Source organism: Filicampus tigris, chromosome 4, assembly GCF_054856515.1.
Source record: "Filicampus tigris isolate MCC_2025a chromosome 4, RoL_Ftig_1.0, whole genome shotgun sequence".
In the NCBI taxonomy this organism is placed as follows: Eukaryota; Metazoa; Chordata; class Actinopteri; order Syngnathiformes; family Syngnathidae; genus Filicampus; species Filicampus tigris.
In genome coordinates this window covers 4,942,398-4,962,329 of record NC_141220.1, presented here as the reverse complement: position 1 = coordinate 4,962,329, position 19,932 = coordinate 4,942,398, and the positions used below count along the sequence as shown (strand labels likewise).

The 19,932-nt window shown below is 39.8% G+C and overlaps 1 protein-coding gene across 1 annotated transcript; it reads left to right on the top strand.

The window, feature by feature from the left end:
• The first annotated feature begins 19 nt into the window (after positions 1–19).
• Positions 20–19,591, top strand: cry2 (cryptochrome circadian regulator 2). Its single transcript, XM_086027633.1, has 12 exons — positions 20–382; positions 1,098–1,206; positions 2,901–3,043; positions 6,568–6,752; positions 7,560–7,648; positions 7,806–7,946; positions 8,037–8,162; positions 9,804–9,989; positions 10,069–10,220; positions 13,540–13,742; positions 16,776–16,856; positions 16,991–19,591. Exons 1-12 carry the CDS (start codon positions 225–227, stop codon positions 17,548–17,550), a joined length of 2,133 nt encoding a protein of 710 aa, XP_085883759.1. The 5' UTR covers positions 20–224; the 3' UTR covers positions 17,551–19,591.
• The last annotated feature ends 341 nt before the right edge of the window (positions 19,592–19,932 follow it).

Here is a 19,932-nt window from a genome sequence, read left to right as displayed (position 1 = left end):
TGATGATGTGTCCAGCCAATCAGCGAAGCCGAGAGCAACCTGGCCACGCCTATACGTTGCGCTACCCCAGCCACACAGTCGCTTCGAGTCCAGTTTGACAGATAGTAAACTTTGGAGCCGTGTAGTCCTTTGGGAGAGGTTTAGCCCAATAATCTTTGCCTTCTTTGGTAACTTCTTGACTGAACCTTCTACATTTTGCTCTTTTGATAGAATGAGAAGGGAACATGGTGGTGAATTCAGTGCACTGGTTTCGCAAATGTCTTCGTTTACACGATAATCCGGCGTTGCAAGAGGCCTTGAATGGAGCTAACACAGTGCGTTGTGTTTATATCCTGGACCCGTGGTTTGCTGGCGCCGCCAACGTGGGCATCAACCGATGGAGGTTTGCTATTTTCAAGTTTACGATCAAATTTCGCAGATTACAATGTATATATAAATGCAAAGTCTCAACTGGCAATTTGGGTGATTGATTGCGTTCCGGTCTGGAGTTGAGGCTCAGGCCTGCCCCTTACGTCAAGTGGCTAATGCTAGTTTAGAATGGAGAGGCTGCTAATTTAAGGTAGTTTGGTGTAATGCTTATCGACGTTTTATCTGTGCGTCGAAGAGAACGCAATACTGATTGGATTCAGACAAAGCGCTTAGTTTTTCCACTCGATTGAGATAATAACACCCTCGGATCATTTTAATTGTGCCACCTATGTCTTAAGTTACAGACCGGACAGGTCTCACTGGCAATCGAGTTGTTTAGATGCACTTTGGCTGGTTCAAGATTCGATATTTTTTTGAACCAATTTTTTTTATACAAATAAAATTGTATTGTATTGTATTTGATTTATATAATGGATTCCCTGTGACGCATTCAGTTGTCATGTATCGCTTGCTTCAACAAACTTAAACAATGTATGACCTTAAGTTAAAATGTAATATACGTCGATGAAAAACGGAATTACTTAGCTGCGAACGTTAGAGTAATTTTGCTTTCATAACAAATTAAGGGCAGCAGTAATTCTTGTTTTGGGGCTGCTTCATTCAAATGTGTTTGTGTTTAAGATTAGTCCTTTACTGTTTTTTGTTTGTGTTTTGTTTTTTGCCTGAAGGTTTTTGCTGGAGGCACTGGAGGACTTGGACTGCAGTCTGAAGAAACTCAACTCCAGATTGTTTGTTGTGAGAGGACAACCTGCAGAGGTTTTTCCAAGACTGTTTAAGGTATGGTCTGTGCTTATGTCATCATTGTGCTCATCATAATATTATAATAGGACGTATAATTAACTAGTTCCATCAGTGGCATAAGAAAGACTCATTATGTATAGTACAAGAAGCTGTGCTCAGTTGCTGATTTAGATTTTTGTAGATTTATGGCATAAACATGTTTATCGTGCAAATATTTACACTAAGTATGCATTTTCTACATTGTTGGTACCCTTTCATAACCTGCTGACAATGTCTAGACATTTCAAATCAGTTCAAACATGAAGTATTTCATTATTTATTTATATTTATTTTTATTTTTTTTGCAAGTAGGATTACACAAATTGCACCAAACAAATGAAACTATATTTTGGAGGATGTTATTCCCTTTTTTTTCAGATGGTGGAGTCATCATGCCCATCCAATCCTATAACATCTTTGTCTTTCACAATAAACCAGAAACGATCATGCTAACATGTGGACGGACAAGCAAAAATATATAATTACACAGTGGTTTTGCTTTTCTTTGCTTAATTGGTGGTCTCATTTTGTCATCTGAGTTACAATGAGGGTCCCAAAATTGAACATGTAACATCATCAGTTTACCACACGTTATGCCATTTTGAGTTTGGCTCGTTGTTTATGTGGACTTGTATTTGCCTGACAAAAAAAAACATCTTGCATCAAAAGTTAACAGATTCTTAGCAGTTCAGAAATTGCACTCCAACAATTTTGGACTCTTAATTTGAATTTGTTGTTGTTGTTGTTGTAATCTCCGTGTTCTACTGAGTGCTCTATGCTAATCCATTACTAAATCAATTCATTATTATAAGTCATGGAGATTCATATTGGAATAAACTTTGAACAGAGACTTTTCATGTTAAATTGCTGTCTTCTGACATGGATTTTTTTTTTAAGGACACCCCTCAATCTTGATTTTGGCATTCCCTTTCCAACAGTTGGTGAATGGGGACATGACTAATGAGACAGATGTCTCAAATGTTGATATTTCTCTTCTGAACATCTCTCATATTAGGGTTTCCTTTGATCTTTTTTTTTTGTGTTCAGACCCTTTCACATTGATATCAGTGATGATATTGAAAAATAGAAAAATCAGAAGACCTAAAAACAAAACTGGGAGCTGGGGAACAACCATTAGTCTGCAGGACACGCCAAATGCGCTGAGATATGAGATGTGTTCGTCTTCTTTTTTTGCATCCCATCTTTACAGGGATTGCATGTCAAGCAAGAATGGTAAAGAGTTTTCCTTTGGTTGCTGCAGGCACAAGGTTAATACTTTCACGCTGTTCCTGTTTGCCACCCAAGGTCATGTCACATTTTTTTAAACGTTAGATAACTCAGCCATCTCAAAATGTGTTGCGACCAAATGTTCCTTCGTATTGAATCAATATTAAATATGCTATTTTCACATGTTGGTATTTTGGAAACTACTTGCTCATTTCCAATTTTGGATTGAAACAGACACATTGCAAACATTAACATTCATCTTCCTTTCTACACTGTGAGTTACTTTAGCTCATTTGTCCAACCTTCATGGTTAGAAGGAAGGCCTTCATATCAAGATTATGTGTTTTGTTTTCTGTCAACAGCTGTATCTACATTTTCTTCATCTTTTTTCTGATCTAGTACTTAATTCATGTGAATAACACTGATGACATAAATAACAAAAACAAATCCTTGGCTCTCTGCAGGAATGGAAAATGACAAGGTTAACTTTTGAGTATGACCCTGAGCCGTATGGGAAGGAGAGGGACAGCGCCATTATCAAGATGGCCCAAGAGTTTGGAGTGGAGACTATCGTCAGAAACTCTCATACCCTCTACAACTTGGACAGGTTTGTGACACATGTACATGCACATGCAGTTTTAAGTTAGGCCCCAAATGACTCATATCATGGCTACATTTTGTGTTGAAGCAAATTTTCAGTTGTTGAATATTCTGGTTAGAAATGACTAGGGATGTAACTATTCACTCAAGCCCCGATTCGATTTTCAGTTCCCGATTTTCAATTCAGTTAAATAAAAATAAAAAAATCACTACCTTGCTTCTCTCTGTGCGATAGTGTAGTGCAGCAGTCATCCACAAACGCAATACGCAATGATGTTTGGCACCAGCGCATAATTTGATCTACGCATTCAAAATGTGCCATGCATCCGGAATGGAAAAAAAAACGTTAAAGTTGGGAGGACCATAACATTTCAGCACTCTAAATCTGTATATTCTAATGACCTAGGTATGTTATGTATTTGATTAAACACCATCTTTTGCGCTATTCTGAAGTATGCGATTAACATTTAGCAAAATCTCGAGCAGTGCCTGGGCAACTGGTGCTCTTGAGTAAAGGTCTGCCGCCAGTCATTGGATGCTATATGTCAATCATCTTTGGAATGGGACAGATCACCTCCAAGCGGAGGGGACAAGCTGTAGCCACCGCACGCGGCCAACGAGCAATTCAAGTGTTTTAGTCGGGGGAGTGTCAACTCCGTGAAAGTCTGTTATGCTATCACGGTTGACAGTTCAACAACTATAAACAAGTCAATCCACTCACCAGATACTGTAAATCAATATTTTCACTCCCCGTTGTCTCGGTCCCAGCCGGTGAAGGAAGCTGGCTGTATTGTATGCTTCTCGGTCCCACAGACCGCAATGATATTGTCCCACATTGTTTTTATTTCACCACACAGTGTGTTTGTGCTTGTGCTGCCCCTGCATGACGTTATAATTACATTCTCAACTTGGATTGGCTGTCACCGCCACCAAAGAAGAAGGACAAGAAGAACTGACGGTTCTAAAATAGCGGTGACGAACTGTAATGAATTGTTGAATAATAGATTAAAAGAAAAGAAACAACTATAATTTGGCGATAAATGCGTGGTTGAATTAATGATGTCGATGACAGATTTGGTTGGCTTGAAATGATGATTGATGGGCTGATAATGATGGACGGGTGGCGAATGACGAATGACGGACCAGCAAAATTTACTGACCCGTCCACCTTGACCATTTTGTATGCACTCATGAGGCACGGACTAGTCGCCAGTCAATTGCAGGGCAAATAATGTATAGAAAAGCAACCATTCATATTTGCATTTACAGCTATGGAGCAAGTGTCAAACTCAAGGCCTGGGGGCCATATTTGGCCCGCCACATCATTTTATGTGGCCAGAAAAGGCAAATCATGTGCATCAACTTTGTTTCTTGATAAATACCAAAGTTGGTCGCTGTGCTGCCACATAAGATACTGTATCACTTCATGTAATATAATCAAATAATGAACTTGCGTGATTGAAAAAGGACCAAATTAGAGGTGCAATGATTAATTGATGATCGCATCATTTTGATCGTCAATTAATTGCTTACTTTTTTAAATTAAATTTGCTCAGGATTTCAGCTTCTCAACAGTAAATATTCTCAGATTTCTGTAGTCCTCCATGAAAGCAGACTGATTCCTTGTCTTGAATCAAAATGACAAAATTAGCTTGTACTTTGGAAAACAAAGATCAACATTTTGACCTATTTTCTGACATGATACACACCAAATCAGCAACTGAATCATAATGAATTTATGTTTGTGCAATATCTGCACTGTCAATTTGGGAAAAAAATCCTATCTTTGAATACAGGAAAGGAAATTAAAAAAATGTTGGGGAGGTGGGCGTATGAATCAACAAAATAATTGACAGATTAATCGATTATTAAGATAATCGTAAATTGCAGCCGTTTATTTCGAATGTTTCCGAAACTGGAAACCTTAACCTGAATTTTGACGGCATATAAACATAGTCAGTGTTGCTGGTGTCCCAACACTCATACGGGATGTAATTTCACTGGCTCTGTTTTTGTGTGTAGATTGGCAGCCACACAGAGTACATGTAAGAAGTGCAATTTCATGCTCCTGTTGGGTCACACTGCTCTCTAAATGTCGAGAACCGATTATGAGACTGTGTCTAGGGTGAGAAATTGGCCCTTGTGCCCCTACTTTCCTCATGCCTGATGTGCTACAAGGAGAGTGCACAGGTCAGCTCATTATTACATCATGATTTGGAGTAGAGGTGCAACGAGAAATTGACAACTAAACAATGATCACATTAATCACTAAATATTTGTTTTCTTAATCGATTCATCATTTAGAGACATTGTTTAATTTGAAATTGTGCAAATCCTTGGAAATTCAGCCTCTCATTGGTAAATATTCTCCAAATTCTATAGTCTTCCGTGAAAGCGGACTCATCTTGTTGTTGAATGAATAGATGACATTGCAAGCATCTGCTTTTTCATTGGAACCAAACAAGTAACAGAATCTTAAATAATTTATGTTTGTGCATTTTCTGGAGTCGTTTTGAAAAAAATGTGCTGTTTTGGAATCTATGGATAGAAATGTAAACTTTTTTTTTTTTTTTTTATCTGCTTAATCGCCCAAATAATGGACAGATTAGTTGCTTATTATTGTTAGTTGCAGCCCTAATTTGGAATATACCGTACATGTGGGTGAGACTGAAGGAAGCTTAATGTGTGTGTGTGTGTGTGGGGGGGGGGGTGCTTGAGGACATGTGCTTACTGCGCTCGTTCAGAGGAGTCCCCGAAGTGACCAATAGGAAGCCATGTCTTCTGCAAATCCAGCAACCCTGGATCCAGTACTGGCAAATAGACACAGGTTGTATAAGATAGAAAGTAAAAATACACAGCTTGGTCATCAGCCCCAGTGGCAAGACAGAAATAAGCCAAGAAGTTGGAATGCCAATGACAGAAACATAATTGTACAACATTGTATGAATTGCTTTTGTGTGTAATAGTAACTACCGGATAAGGCTGTCACTATCCAATATTTTTAGAATATAGTATTCCATTGATGATCAATTTTATTTTGTATTAATGCTTATTGCGAAAAAAAATTTCCCCATATATTGCTGTTTGTTAACCCATCATTATTGTGTGTTTTCTATGAAATGATTAAACCAAATAAACAATTAAGCAATAAAATGTTATACTAATGTTACTAATGTTTTTGAAGCTTGAGTTTCTTCTTGGGTACTGGTGAATGCGAAGCTACTTCAGTACGGCCACAAGTTTGAAGTACGTTTGCGAAGCTACTTCAGGTTCAATAGCTAGCTACGTGTCAATTATTCATACTAAGGCTACAAATAACCATCATTTACTTAATACATCAATCCGACTTTTTCCACAAATTGATTACGATTCAATTAATGGTTTGGTCATTGTCTACCAAAGCAAACATCGTGTTTCTTTCAAACAAAAAGATGTGAAACAAGTTTATAGATTGCTATTTTACCTTTTCTCCTTTACTCCTGCTGATACAGTATGTGTTCCTTTCTGTCTCCCTTTCCCCGTTGCTTGCAGGATAATCGAGATGAACAACAACAGCCCACCGCTGACCTTTAAACGGTTTCAGACCATTGTGAGCAGGCTGGAGTTGCCCAGGAGACCACTGCCTCCCATCAACCAAAAGCAGATGGACAAATGTCACACTAAAATAGCAGACAACCACGACCAGCTTTACAGTATACCTTCACTGGAAGAACTGGGTAAAGAGGGGTTTTACGTCTGTCATGAAACTTGATCTTCTCTTGTCTCGAGATGACACGATGCATTCATAGGCCCCAAGTCTAGATTGAAATAGTGTTTGTCGTTTCTGCACCAAAGCAGTACGTATTGTCACCGATGACAGCCAAGATCTTGGAATTGCTTATGGGAAGTGGGGTCAGGCTTGGTAGAATGGTGAAGACTTGCTCTGCGCTAGGCCTCCACAATATATCGATATCCCGATAATAGGGCTGCTCGATTATGAGAAATATATTCAGCACGATTATTCGAAGGATCACTTATTTTTGGGTACAAATCAAGAAAGTATAAAATATAAAGACAAATAAATGTAAGTTTCTTTTGGACCAAACAAAATTGATCAAATTAGTTATTATAAAATAGAAACAGGTGCAAATGTATACATTCAAGTATGATTTCCTTGTGTAAACAAGCATATTGCTTTCGATATAGATGCATATAATAATCATTTTTTTACGATTATGCTAATTTTGTAATTGTGGGGTGTACTAAATGTATTGAATTTCGATTAATTGCACAGCCTTACGCGATAATAGCCCTTGCAATGCAAAAAGACATGCAATCATTTTCTTATGGAACATTATGCTTTTATCTCAATTTGACCAGTCAGATGCAGACTTAAATGCGCATCGCCACCCACTCGTTGGACATTGTCAAGGGGAATTACAATTAATTAGCTAAGAACACATTGAGTTTGCTTATTTTTCTGCATGAAAAAAAGTACTTATTTCATGAGATGGTAGAAATAATTTTGGCATCAACATCCCCAGGCTTCAGGACAAAAGGTTTGCCTCCAGCGGTGTGGCGTGGAGGAGAGTCCGAAGCGTTGGACAGACTCAACAAACATCTTGACAAAAAGGTATTAGTATCAAGACACAGTCAGAAAATCAGTTTCACAGTTAATCTGCACTCAAGGAACCCGAGTGACTGTCATTTTTGCCATCTGTAGTTTTTGATGGTTCCAGCATGTTGGAACAAAAAGTACAAATTTTGAGTTGTTGAATGTGTCTCTTTAGGTGTGGGTGGCGAACCTTGAGCATCCTCGGGGGAACATGTGCTCTCTCAATGCCAGTCCCACCGGATTGAGTCCGTATTTGCGCTTTGGTTGCCTGTCCTGTAGGGTCCTCTACTACAACCTCCGAGAGCTCTACATGAAGGTAGCGCCTACTCAATAACTCCTGCCAGTTGATTGGGCTTTCTTAAGTGCTGCATCACAATCGCTACACTCCGTCTTTGTTTGCAATTAGCTCCGGAAGCGTTGCAGTCCTCCTTTGTCCCTTTTTGGTCAACTGTTATGGAGGGAATTCTTCTACACTGCAGCCACCAACAACCCAAACTTTGACCGTATGGATGGAAACCCAATTTGTGTTCAGGTGGGCAGAGATCAACTTACACTGTAAAAAGTCATCTTGTCATTTGTAATGGTTACGCAGTGTTAGGTTGTAATGACAACAATGAAAACATTACTTGGGACTTACATAGGTATTGGAATTTAGAATGATTTTTCCTTTGTTAAAAACACAAGAAATTGCAAATTGTCTCCTTAACTAGAGCTACTTGCGTAATCTCGAAGAGTCATGTTAAATACAGCCATACTACATAAAAAGACATTTGTTGTATTTACTCAGCTACGAAGTGGGAGGGGCCACAGATCATCGCGGCTGTTGCATGATGGGAAATGTGTATTTCTTGCCTCCATCTGTCTTCATGTGCACCGTGTCATACCTTTTGTTTTTTCTCAGTCCACCTAATTAGCAACTGTTTTAGTCCAGGTAGCAATTCAGCCATTAGAGTTGTGTCCATTTCTGATTGTTTAAAACCATCATTAAACAATGTTTTCGGGGGAGTCAATACTGAGCTCTTTGTCACATTGGTAGCAAGTAGCTTCTTGCTAGCTAGCTAGCGTGTTGATAACGTACGCCCTTCAGTCACTGTTGGAGAAGAGCAAGTTGTCAAAGTCAAATGCTCAGAATATGTACTTAGAAGCACATATGTTAATTGGATTTCATGAACTTGAAAAGAAGTGGTGTTGAACATTTCGCTTGCTTTGATTTGTAACTAGTTTTTTGTATATGAACTACTATTTAGCCAATCAAATCTAAATAGAAAGTGGGTACAATTTAAAAAGAATTGTGAAGGTATTTGTTCAAAAGTAGCATCTACTCATAAAAGTGTATTTTAAAACTCTAACTAAACTCAAACACTAAAAGAAAAACTCAAGGAGGATTTACTTGCAATATATTTTACAAATTTCAAAACTTAAGTTGTTTCAACAAAAATATGTTATTGTAACTACTTGATGCAGTTTGTTGCCTTACATTTTCTAAGTAGATTGAGTTCCAATTTTTTTCAAATTTTTTTTTTTCTTCCAACCAATTGTCATTCTTTAGTAGTCTGCTGTAGAACCTAGCCAAGTTTACCCGAAAGTCCTTAAAAAATACCCTGAAATTGAGGGTTTTGCGAAAAGATGTATTTCATGTAAAACTTCAACTTTGACAGCAATATTTTGGGCTTTTATAACAGCTCAAAGGTATAACAGTACTTTTTATTTTTTTTTTAAATCTGAAAAGGCAGTTTTGATGGCAAAAAAAAAAGTATTTTCAAGTATCGCCAAATTCACCAAAAATGTATGATCAGCTCATCAGCATACTCGGTAGAAGTCTGAAACGATCCTGATTATTTGAGTCAGTTGTGTTGCAGTAGGGACAGATTCAAAACGGGCAGGATGCGGCTCTCGAGGAATCGGAGTTCCCAACCCCTGCTTTAGACCCTCCTGTGTGAGTTTGCACGTTCTCCCTGTGCTTTATTTGCGTTTCTTTGGATACTCTGGCCGGTGACTGGTCCAGGGAAGCTCACTTGTGACCCTAGCGAGGGCAAGCAGTACAGACAAATGTTTGGCTGGATAGATAATGTGCGTGTATTTTTATTTTATTATTTTTTTACCTCCAGAACAAGAGGAATATACTAAGCATCATTGGTGCAAGAGTCAAATCTGATAATAAATTTGTCTGCAGATTCCATGGGATCAAAATCCAGAAGCATTAGCCAAATGGGCTGAGGGCCGGACCGGATACCCTTGGATCGACGCCATTATGACCCAGCTCAGAGAGGAGGGCTGGATCCACCACTTGGCTCGGCACGCTGTGGCCTGTTTCCTCACCAGGGGTGACCTGTGGATCAGCTGGGAGAGCGGCATGAAGGTGCGACAAACTAATTAGTGGTGAACCTTAGTCAATTCGATGGAGCAGCTTAGAATTGAGCGTTCTTGTGTTCCTGCAGGTGTTTGAGGAGCTGCTGCTGGATGCGGACTGGAGTGTAAACGCTGGCAGCTGGATGTGGCTGTCTTGCAGTGCCTTCTTTCAACAGTTTTTCCACTGCTACTGTCCTGTTGGTTTTGGAAGAAGAACTAACCCAACGGGAGACTACATCAGGTTGGCAATGTGTTGTATAAACCTCTGCTTCCTATTTTTGTGCTCAGGCCAGGGTTATAATAGTTTCTCATTTTTCATTAGAGATCGTTTTTATTTTATTTTGACTTTTGCTTTTCATATTCAGTTTTTTTTAGAGTGTGTTTGTTGGTTTTGAAAATGCTTTGTTTACTTATTAGTTTAGGTCTTATTAGTTTTAGTGGCAACATGTTACGGCGTAACTGCAGGCTTGACTCGTCTTCCTGCATGTAGCTGGGGACTATATTCCCGCCACAAACCGGCGTCAATGACACAACGTCGTCCTGAAATCAAGCTCAATCGCTAATTGAGGATGCTAAAAAAATACTTCATTACTCTGACGTGTTATGCCGCGCCTGTTGCCAACTTTAAGTGGCAGCGTTAGCGGCAAGTCCACTTCTGTCGAGAGACGTTGGATTAGTTTTTGGTTCCATTTAAGAATGCACTTATCATTTACAGCTAAAAAAAAAAAAAAAAAAAAAAAAAAATTAAATTAGAGCCACTGTATCACTTTCATTATAGTGTGAACCATCATTAGCCGGGGCGTATGGAGCCTTTTTTGTCATTCGAAATTAAATCATTCCGAATGAAGCTCACGAGCACGTCACGCATGAGGGCCGATTAGTGGGCCGGACTAAAATCCACTTCTGGCCATGCTTAGTCCAGCCATTTTTTTAAATTTGTCACCCCCCACACCTCCGCCCCGGCCCAGGGACGGACTGCCCAGCTCTGCACGTATGTGACTAAAAGAGAGAAAGCAAGAGAATTCTAAACTTTATTTTTAACTTACCGCTATGAAAATGTACTGAGCATACTCTCGCCCAAGATGGAAGGTTGTTTATGGTGAAATGTTTTCATCTTACAGCCAATAACCAAGCCATTCTTCGACTTCGTTTTGGCATGTCCGAAACAAGGGTTACCTCGGTCATCCGCCAATCAGGAAACCTATAAAAACTCAGTCCGTTGATACATTTTGTTCCTTTGCGATCGTGGTTGGCATTGCTGCATCCCCTAACACAGCAACGGTTCACCATGTTTACATATTTCGGCCGTCTAAATCAAGCGAGAAACACAGCGAGTTCGTCTTGCGTGTAACAACAGTAGTCACGTCTCCTCCAGTGCGCTCCCAGTATACTACCTGGTAGAGACGTCAGCGCGCCATGCACAGGCCCTATTTTTCAACATAGATAGGTACGGCGTATATGTTTTTTCCTTTTTTTTTTTTTTTTTTTTTTTTTAAATGGTGTGGGCGCGGCTTATAGTTCGGAAAATACGGTAGGTACGCTTTGGAGCAGTTAGTCTGCATAAGTACTACTAGTGGTTACTTGTTTTCAAAAGATTCAAATGTGTGAAGTACTTATCAAAACGGTGTGATAAATGAAGAAATCCAAATGTCAAAAGTGTCGTTGACTTGACCACGGTGCTGCGTGTGTGGACATACTGTCTGAACTAACTGTATGTCGAAGGCGGTTATGGCCGTTGGCTGTTGGTTTTCGACCCAACACAAACATTACAAGCATTGTTGGAAATTTCAGCAGGTCACTCACTTGGGATGTAAGCTCAATTATTAGTTGACCAAAAAAGCAACTATTTTCCAATGCGTGTTCGTTTAATCTTTCAAGAAGGCATCCAATGTAAATCAAGACTCAGACAAGTTGATTGAATTTGCTCGTCTATTTCTTTCAATCTCTGAAATGCAGGAATCAGACAAGATCAGAACTGGGCTTCTTTGCTAACCTCGCGAACACTTAGACCCATGGAGGTGAAGTGAAAAAAGGGCGCTGTCGAAAATGCAACCCTCACATATATAGTGTTGTCCTGTCACATAAGTCTAATCAAAAATGTTGGTTCTGATCTTCTCCATCTATGGTTTATCACTGCCAGGACCAGGTGGTCTGGTCTGGAGACATCCTTGGTCACAAGGACTTCCTACCTCCGTCAGATATCCCTCAAAGCCACATTCCATTCCACTAGACAAAGTTGTATGCGTGCACTCATGTGAAGGCCTGTTGGTGTGTGTGTTACACAAGACACAAATAGTTTTCTTTCTTCCCTTGCTATTGATTGTTATATGTGTAAGAACATTTGGCTGTTTGTGTGTGATGACCATTATTGTCTAATGTAATTACCGTCTGATCAACATATGGCTAACTTATGGGCTAATATAAAGCCATCCATCTAGAGTCAGTAATTACCAGCCTGATTCTAATATTGGACAAATCCTTCAGTATATAACCCATTAAATAGTTAATTTGAACCACCAATTTGGTTAGTTTCATAAGAAATAACCCAGAATTTTGACCCAACACAAACAATCCAAAAGTGAATTAATGAAATAAGACAACTGTTTTCAACATGTATGAATATGGCCGCTTGGGTCTCCAATTCAGCTTTCGCTAGCTTAACCCATTAAGGATGGGAGCGCATAACCGCATTTCTACCACTAGAGCCGGGAGTGCTGTCGCGTCTTTCTACCCTTAAAGCCGGGAGAGCGTACACGTCATTTTCTTTTTTTTTTTTAATCCAATTCTCGGTCTCTTAGCCAATGAAATGCATCAGAATATACGTGTGGCGGTGTCGTGAGTTGTCGGAGGACACCCAGAATTTTTTCAAGGAGTAATGGAGGCACGGTCGATCGCGGGAGCTCTGATATAAGTCACGGCAGTGATATAGACGACACTCTTGCGGACTTTAAAGCCGTGAAACCATCCAAACGTGATGTGTGGTTATAGGGTCGTAGACAATGCCGATTTCAACATCTTTGTCAGAGAACACAGCATGCTATTAATTATTTTGTAGGTGGCGAAAATGTTAGGTTTTCAATGGTGACTCCAAAGACGACCGTAGGTTTTAGAGAGATGTTTCACGGGGGGCTTCAGGCATTAATGGGTTAAACATGGAGACGCATTCATTGTGCGTGTAAAAGTGAGTGGATCACTCATGCCATATGACGGGTAGATGCTCGTACTTGAATGTTTATGTTATCCTTTGTAATATACTCCACCTTTGTGGTTCATCTATAAAACGGAGAGGATCATAACAGCAGTAATTTCATTACATTTCATTTAATATAATTTCAAAAGTTTAACGTTTCGGACTGATGTTTTAAGTATCGGTATCAAGGTATTTTATGAAAATATAGTATCAAAGTCAAAATGTTGGTCTCTTATTTATTACATATGTTTGTATTTTTTTCCATATTGAATGGATGGACGCACTAGGATGTCTCCTTCATAACAAAGACCGCCCTTATTCTTGTCAAAGAGACATTTAAGATAAAAGATGAAACTCTCCTCTCTTGCAGGCGTTACATCCCCATCTTAAAGGACTACCCAAATCGCTACATCTATGAGCCCTGGAATGCGCCAGAGTCAGTACAGAAGGCGGCAAACTGTGTGGTGGGCGTGGACTATCCGAAACCAATGATCAACCACGCCGAGAGCAGCAGACTCAACATTGAGAGGATGAAACAAGTTTACCAGCAACTCTCACATTACAGAGGACTCAGTAAGTCTGTCTTGTTACAGTGGGTACAGAAAGTATCCCCTTGAAATTTTTCACTTTCTGTGTCACTGCAGCCATTTTCCAAAATCAAAAACGTTTATTTTATTTCTCATTAATGTACACTCAGCCCCCCGTCTTGACAGAAAAAAACTGAAATGTAGAATTTTTTTTATATTTATTAAAGAAAAAAAACTGAAATATCATATGGTCATAGTAGTAGATGTACTCTTTTGAGCTAGTACAGCCATGAGTCGTCTGCAGAATGATGCAACAAGTTTTTCACACCTGGATTTGGGCATCCTCTAACATCCTTCCTTGCAGATCCTCTCCAGTTCTGTCCGGTTGGATGGTGAACTGTGCTGAACAGCCATTTTCAGGTCTCTCCAGAGATGCTCAATCGGGTTTATTAGGTCAGGGCTCTGGCTGGGCCAGTCAAGAACGGTCACAGAGTTGTACTGAAGCCACTCCTTCGTTATTTTAGCTGTGTGCTTCAGGTCATTGTCCTGTTGAAAAGTGACCCTTAGACCCAGTCTGAGGTCCTGAGCACTCTGGAAGAGGTTTTCCTCCAGGATCTCTCTCTACTTTCCTTCAAATACATCCAGTCGTCCTGTCTCTGCGTCTGGAAAAACACCCCCACAACATGATTCTTCCACCACCATGTTTCACTGTAGGGATTGTATTAGGCAGGTGATGAGCAGTGCCTGGTTTTCTCCACACATACCGCTTAGAATTAACAGCAAAAAGTTCAATCTTGGTCTCGTTAGACCAGAGAATCTTATTTCTCATAGTCTGGGAGTCCTTCATGTGTTTTTTGGCAAGCTTCCGTCTGGCCACTCTGCCATAAAGCCCCAACCGGTGGAGGGCTGCAGTGTTAGTTGACTTTGTGGAACTTTCTCCAATCTCCCTACTACATCTGGAGGTCAGCCACAGTGATCTTTGGATTTTTCTTTACCTCTCTCACCGAGGCTCTTCTCCCACGATTGCTCAGTTTGGCTGGACTGGTCGAGGAAGAGTTGTGGTTGTCCCAAACTTCTTCCATTTGAGTACTATGGAGGCCACTGTGCTCTTAGGAACCTTGAGGGCTACAGAAATTCTTCTGTAACCTTGGCCAGATCTGTGCCTTGCCACAATAGATGTCTCTGATCTCCTTGAGCAGTTCCTTCGACCTCATGATTCTCATTTGCTCGGACATGCACTGTGAACTGTAAGGTATTATATAGACCTTTTCTAATCAAGCCCAACCAGTTTAATTAAACACAGCTAGACTCCAATAAAGGAGCCGAACCATCTCAAGGAGGATCAGAAGAAATGGCAAGCATGTGAGTTAAATATGAAGGTTGCTGCAAAGGGTGTGAATACTTATGACCATATGATATTTCAGTTTTTCTTTGTTCATAAATTTGCAAAAATTTCTAAATTTCTGATTTTTTTTTTTCTGTCAAGATGGGGTGCTGAGTTTATATTAATGAGAAATAAACTGAACTTTTTTTTATTTCTGCCAATGGCTGTAATGACACAGAAAGTGCAAAATTTCAAAGGGTCCGTACCCGCTGTATAATATATAACATGTAACATATGTGTAAAGCATATATGACGATAACGTTAAACCAGTCTGTAACATTGAAAACACTCGTGCAGTGCCTCCTTCTTGCACCAAACTGACAAGACCCCTAGACTTTATCCTACATCCTACTGTTGGTGGTCTCACAGTGTAAAAAGTTGTGGTCAGAATCCCCAGAGGAGGGAGAGAAGGAGAGCTGTATTCATCCTTCATATTAGTATATCGAAGGATCAGAGGTTTACAGTAATTCCTTCGCCTTGTAGAATCTACATTAGGGCGATTTTATTGTTTTTTCAAAATGATTGCGATTGCGTGCGCAAGCGCACTGGGCATTGATAGGACGTCTCGACGGGTAGGAAGGAATTTCAGAACACTGGTAGGAAGAGAATGCCTATTTATGATGTAATAACGTTTGACCGCTTGACAACCTTGGTCGTCTGAGTTTTTATTTGTCGTGGCTTAAGGAGCCGCACACAATGGTGCGTGTGAGCGTGCTGTCGTGCGCACAAAATGGTGCGCGCGTGCATGCTCAAACTTCAAACACACGTAAATAGAAGTCAACGGCGGCGCGCACCGACGCCATGACAGACACTTCCTCACAAACCCGCTCTCACAAAATAGACAACACACGTACACGGTGAGTTTTTTCCCCCACACGCCGGAAGTTATAACCGTGCGAGGTGAAAAGGATCAACCATGCTGCCGCTGCAGCAGCGTTAGCTTAGCGTTCAGTGAATCCCCTTCCCCCTCCGCTGTCAATAAAGTAATGACCATTTAAACTGCAGCCTTTGCGTTTACATAATCACATTTTTTCAAATCGTGATTATATTGCCAATGCAATTAATCGTTCAAGTGTCAAACGTCTCAGCTTCAGAAAACAGGTCAGCTGTGATTGGTTGTTACCTGAGCCCTGAGCAGTTGTGATTTCATTTTCAGTTAACAGAAGTGACAAAATGGCCGCCCCAAGAGATGACTAAAAATGGGTGGATTCATTTTTATTCCACAAACCCAATATTTATCAGAATGCCTTGTTTCAACTAGTGGGTTTGCATAGAACATATTCTTGAAAAAAATGTTTGGGTTGACTTCTCTTTAAGTTAAAACTTTAGAAACACACGCCTCAGCTTTTTTAGATGTATATTTTTATAATATTTAAGCATTGTAATATGTATCACAACCCAAGTATCAGGATCCGTATCGGATTGGGACAAAAAGTGTATCGGCTCGGCCCTATTAATCATGATTATTTTGGAATCACACTTATTGAAAAGATCATTTATTTCTTGATTAAAAACAAGAAAATGTTTAAACATAAAAAATATAAAGACAAATAAATGTAAGTTAAGTTCCTTTTGGACCAAACAGAATTTATAAAATTCATTATAAAACAAAAAAATGTGCAAATATATACATTTAAGTATGATTTCTTTGTGTAAACAAACATAGTGCATTGAATATTAACAATCGCGTTTCAGGTCTGCTTGCTTCAGTACCAACAATCCAGGAGGAAGCAGAGCCACTGATGACTGACGAGTCCCAGGCCAGCAGTGGCCCCGGTGAGAGGGCGTCCAATATATTTGTTATTTTTACCCAGATCGAGAACAATTACATCACTCGTGTTTTCATTAATAAATATAGCAAGTGCGTTTATATCATGTTATGTTTTTTTTTTGTGTGTGTTTTTTCTTAGACTCGCCCTCCTTAGTTGATAATGAAGCTGCTGGCTGTGTTGCAGCTCCTGATTCATCCACAGTCTGTACATCTTCGCACACTGTTTTCCACCCAGAACTGGAGAGTGATTCAATGAGATGCTTATCTCACACATCCGGCAACTCTTCAGATTCACAAATGCACCCTTCTGCAGCCATAACATCAACATATGCAGACCATTCAGCAACTGTAGATTCTCCCTCTTCACTAGTTGCAACACCAGCCCCGAGCCCCTTATCAAGGTCCAAGCCATGCACGCTTTCCTCACTGTGCTCCACATTGCCCCCGTCTCCTAGTCCAGCCACAGCCCAAACCCAGGCATCTTCTTTAGGACCAAGAAGAAAAAGCTTTACCCGTAAGGTACGCCGTGGCCAGAGGCAACGAGGACGACACGGCAGCCATGCAGTAGCCAGAGAGGGAGAGAGGAGAGGTGAGGAGGAAGAGACTGAGGCAGGAGGAGGGAATGAAAAGATGGAAGAAAGTGTGGAGGTGGAGGAAGAGAGAATGGAGGAGGAAATTTATGCAGGACATCCACAGTAACACACAGTGCAGTAAAACCATTTCTTTTACAAACGTTTCAAAACAGAGTGATTCAACGCATTATTGCATTTTGGAGCTGAATTTATGAAATATTTTTGTATGTTGTTGCTTAAAACCAACACTTTGCCAACATGACAGTGGCGCAAATAGTCCAAAATCCCAAATTGTATTTCCTTTCTTCTGTTTTGTATCTTTCAGGAGAAATAACATTCTATCATCCATTCTGGAAAATTGCACAAATAGACTGAAAGAGATTTTTTTCGGTGTGTGATTATGCACGAAGTATAAACTCACCAAATAATCGCATTAAAGGTACAAATGCAAAGTCTAATTAGATCCAAATGAATAGTTGTGTCCCAAATCCTTTACTATACAAAATGCCAGTTTTGATTGACACTGACCTAGTGTATGTATACGTAATGTATTTATGGTGGTTTTATTTTTCAGTTGTGTAGAATTTCACAATTTCATAGATAGACATATCTAAAAGGTATATATAAGGTAACCAAAATCATATTCGTGCTCCCCTCGATATAATGCTGTTCTACACCACTACAAACTTAACATAAACCTTGATAATAAACCAAGCATTATCGTTGTAAAAGCATCTTGACTGAAACACTTCCTGTATTAGATCTGATTAGATTGTGCAGATGTGCCTAATTCAGTCACACTCACTCACCAGGAGTGTGTATGTATATATACAGTATCTTGAAGTCAAAGCAGTGCAATAGAATTTTTACCAGAAACTCGTGATATAGCCTTGTTTAACAATACAACCTTGCCTGCTTTCTCCTGCTATGAATATCTCCACTGAAATCAGATACCACAGGATCACCTGAAATGTCTGTGCAGGAGGGATAATTTGTAATTAACTGACAAGATAAAGCAGTGTGTTTTGACGTTTTCTGTGAAGCTACTTTTATACTGAATAGCCCCCAGGGTGGCAGATTTAACATGTTATCTTGACTGCATTGCAACTTGGTGAAAACTACGAAAATTGAGGCAGGCAGAAGGCACGCCCCAAATTAAATGTATTGAACTCCTCATTACATTGTAGACCCTTCACGATACAGTGTTTGGTGGCACACATGTATATAATGTATAGATATACAGTACACAAGGTGTCAGAAAGGTTCCATGACTGGAAAAATATAGTTCAAGCCCAAACTATGCGTTTCCCCCTTCAATGTGGGACCGATTACAAACCAAGCACATCTGCAAAGAGATCATGTGGCATTTGAAGAGATAGGAATTGTGTCAGGATGACTTGTGGCTGTTTCACCTTGACAGCATGGCTGCTCAAAATGCCCTGCGCATCTGACAGTTCCTAGTCTTGAAGACCATTGCTGTGCTGGCGGAACTTCCCGACTCAGCCAACCTGTCTCCTGATGACACAGCGGTAGATGATCACAATAATGGGAAAAATGTGAACCCTTAATAAACAAGAGACAGGACAAGTGCTTTGACAAATATGAGAAAAGCTAGCATGCGAGGAGACGGTTCAATCACAACCATACTGGTAGCTGCAAAGAAGTGCCTGCCTAAGATACATATGTGTACATGTATAAAAACATGAATAGACAGTTATCTTTCCCCTGTGGCGCAAACTGCCGTCACCAAAGATATCATGTGATGAATGTTTTGTAATACTGTGATATCACAGAATAGAGGAATGAGACAGGAGCAAGGTGACCTTTGTGAGAGCAAGGCAGAGTTCATATGATGCTACAATAGAATACATACATTTGCATACAGTGCAAAGAAATCATTTTCTAACAGTCTTGGAAGAATCCGGAAAGTGTGCTTGATTCCAGGCGTCTTTTTTAAAAGGGGGAAACCTGTAGTTTGTATTTGTAATATCTTGAGTGACATCTGTCCTGGAATTAAGTCTCACAATAATGAAGTGCAGTCGAGTTTGAATACTTGCCATACTTCTGGCAATTGATAATGCTGCTTGTATTTAATGAATGTAGACAAAAGCCTGTGGTGTTCTCCATATGTTGTATTTATCAGTTTGTACATAAAATATTTAAACCCAGTCACCGTCTCTTTTACTAACAGTCTTAATGATACAAAGGGTCACATCTACAGTAATGTAAGTAGTCTTATCCAACAGACTACATAATTAAAATAAACTGAATACTGTTGTCACATGATGATCGGGATTTGGGCCCATAGGCAGACATGACACGGAAGTTGTACAGTAAAAAGTCTTTATCACCGAAAATACAAAGTAACTACAGAGAGCTGAAACTGGAAGAGAGTTTGCATCCTCACTCAAAGAAGGTTCGACCTTCTACCAACGTGTCACTGAGTCACTCAGGCTTATAAACTGTCAGACCTATGTGACATAGAGGACAAAGCATAAAAGGACCATAG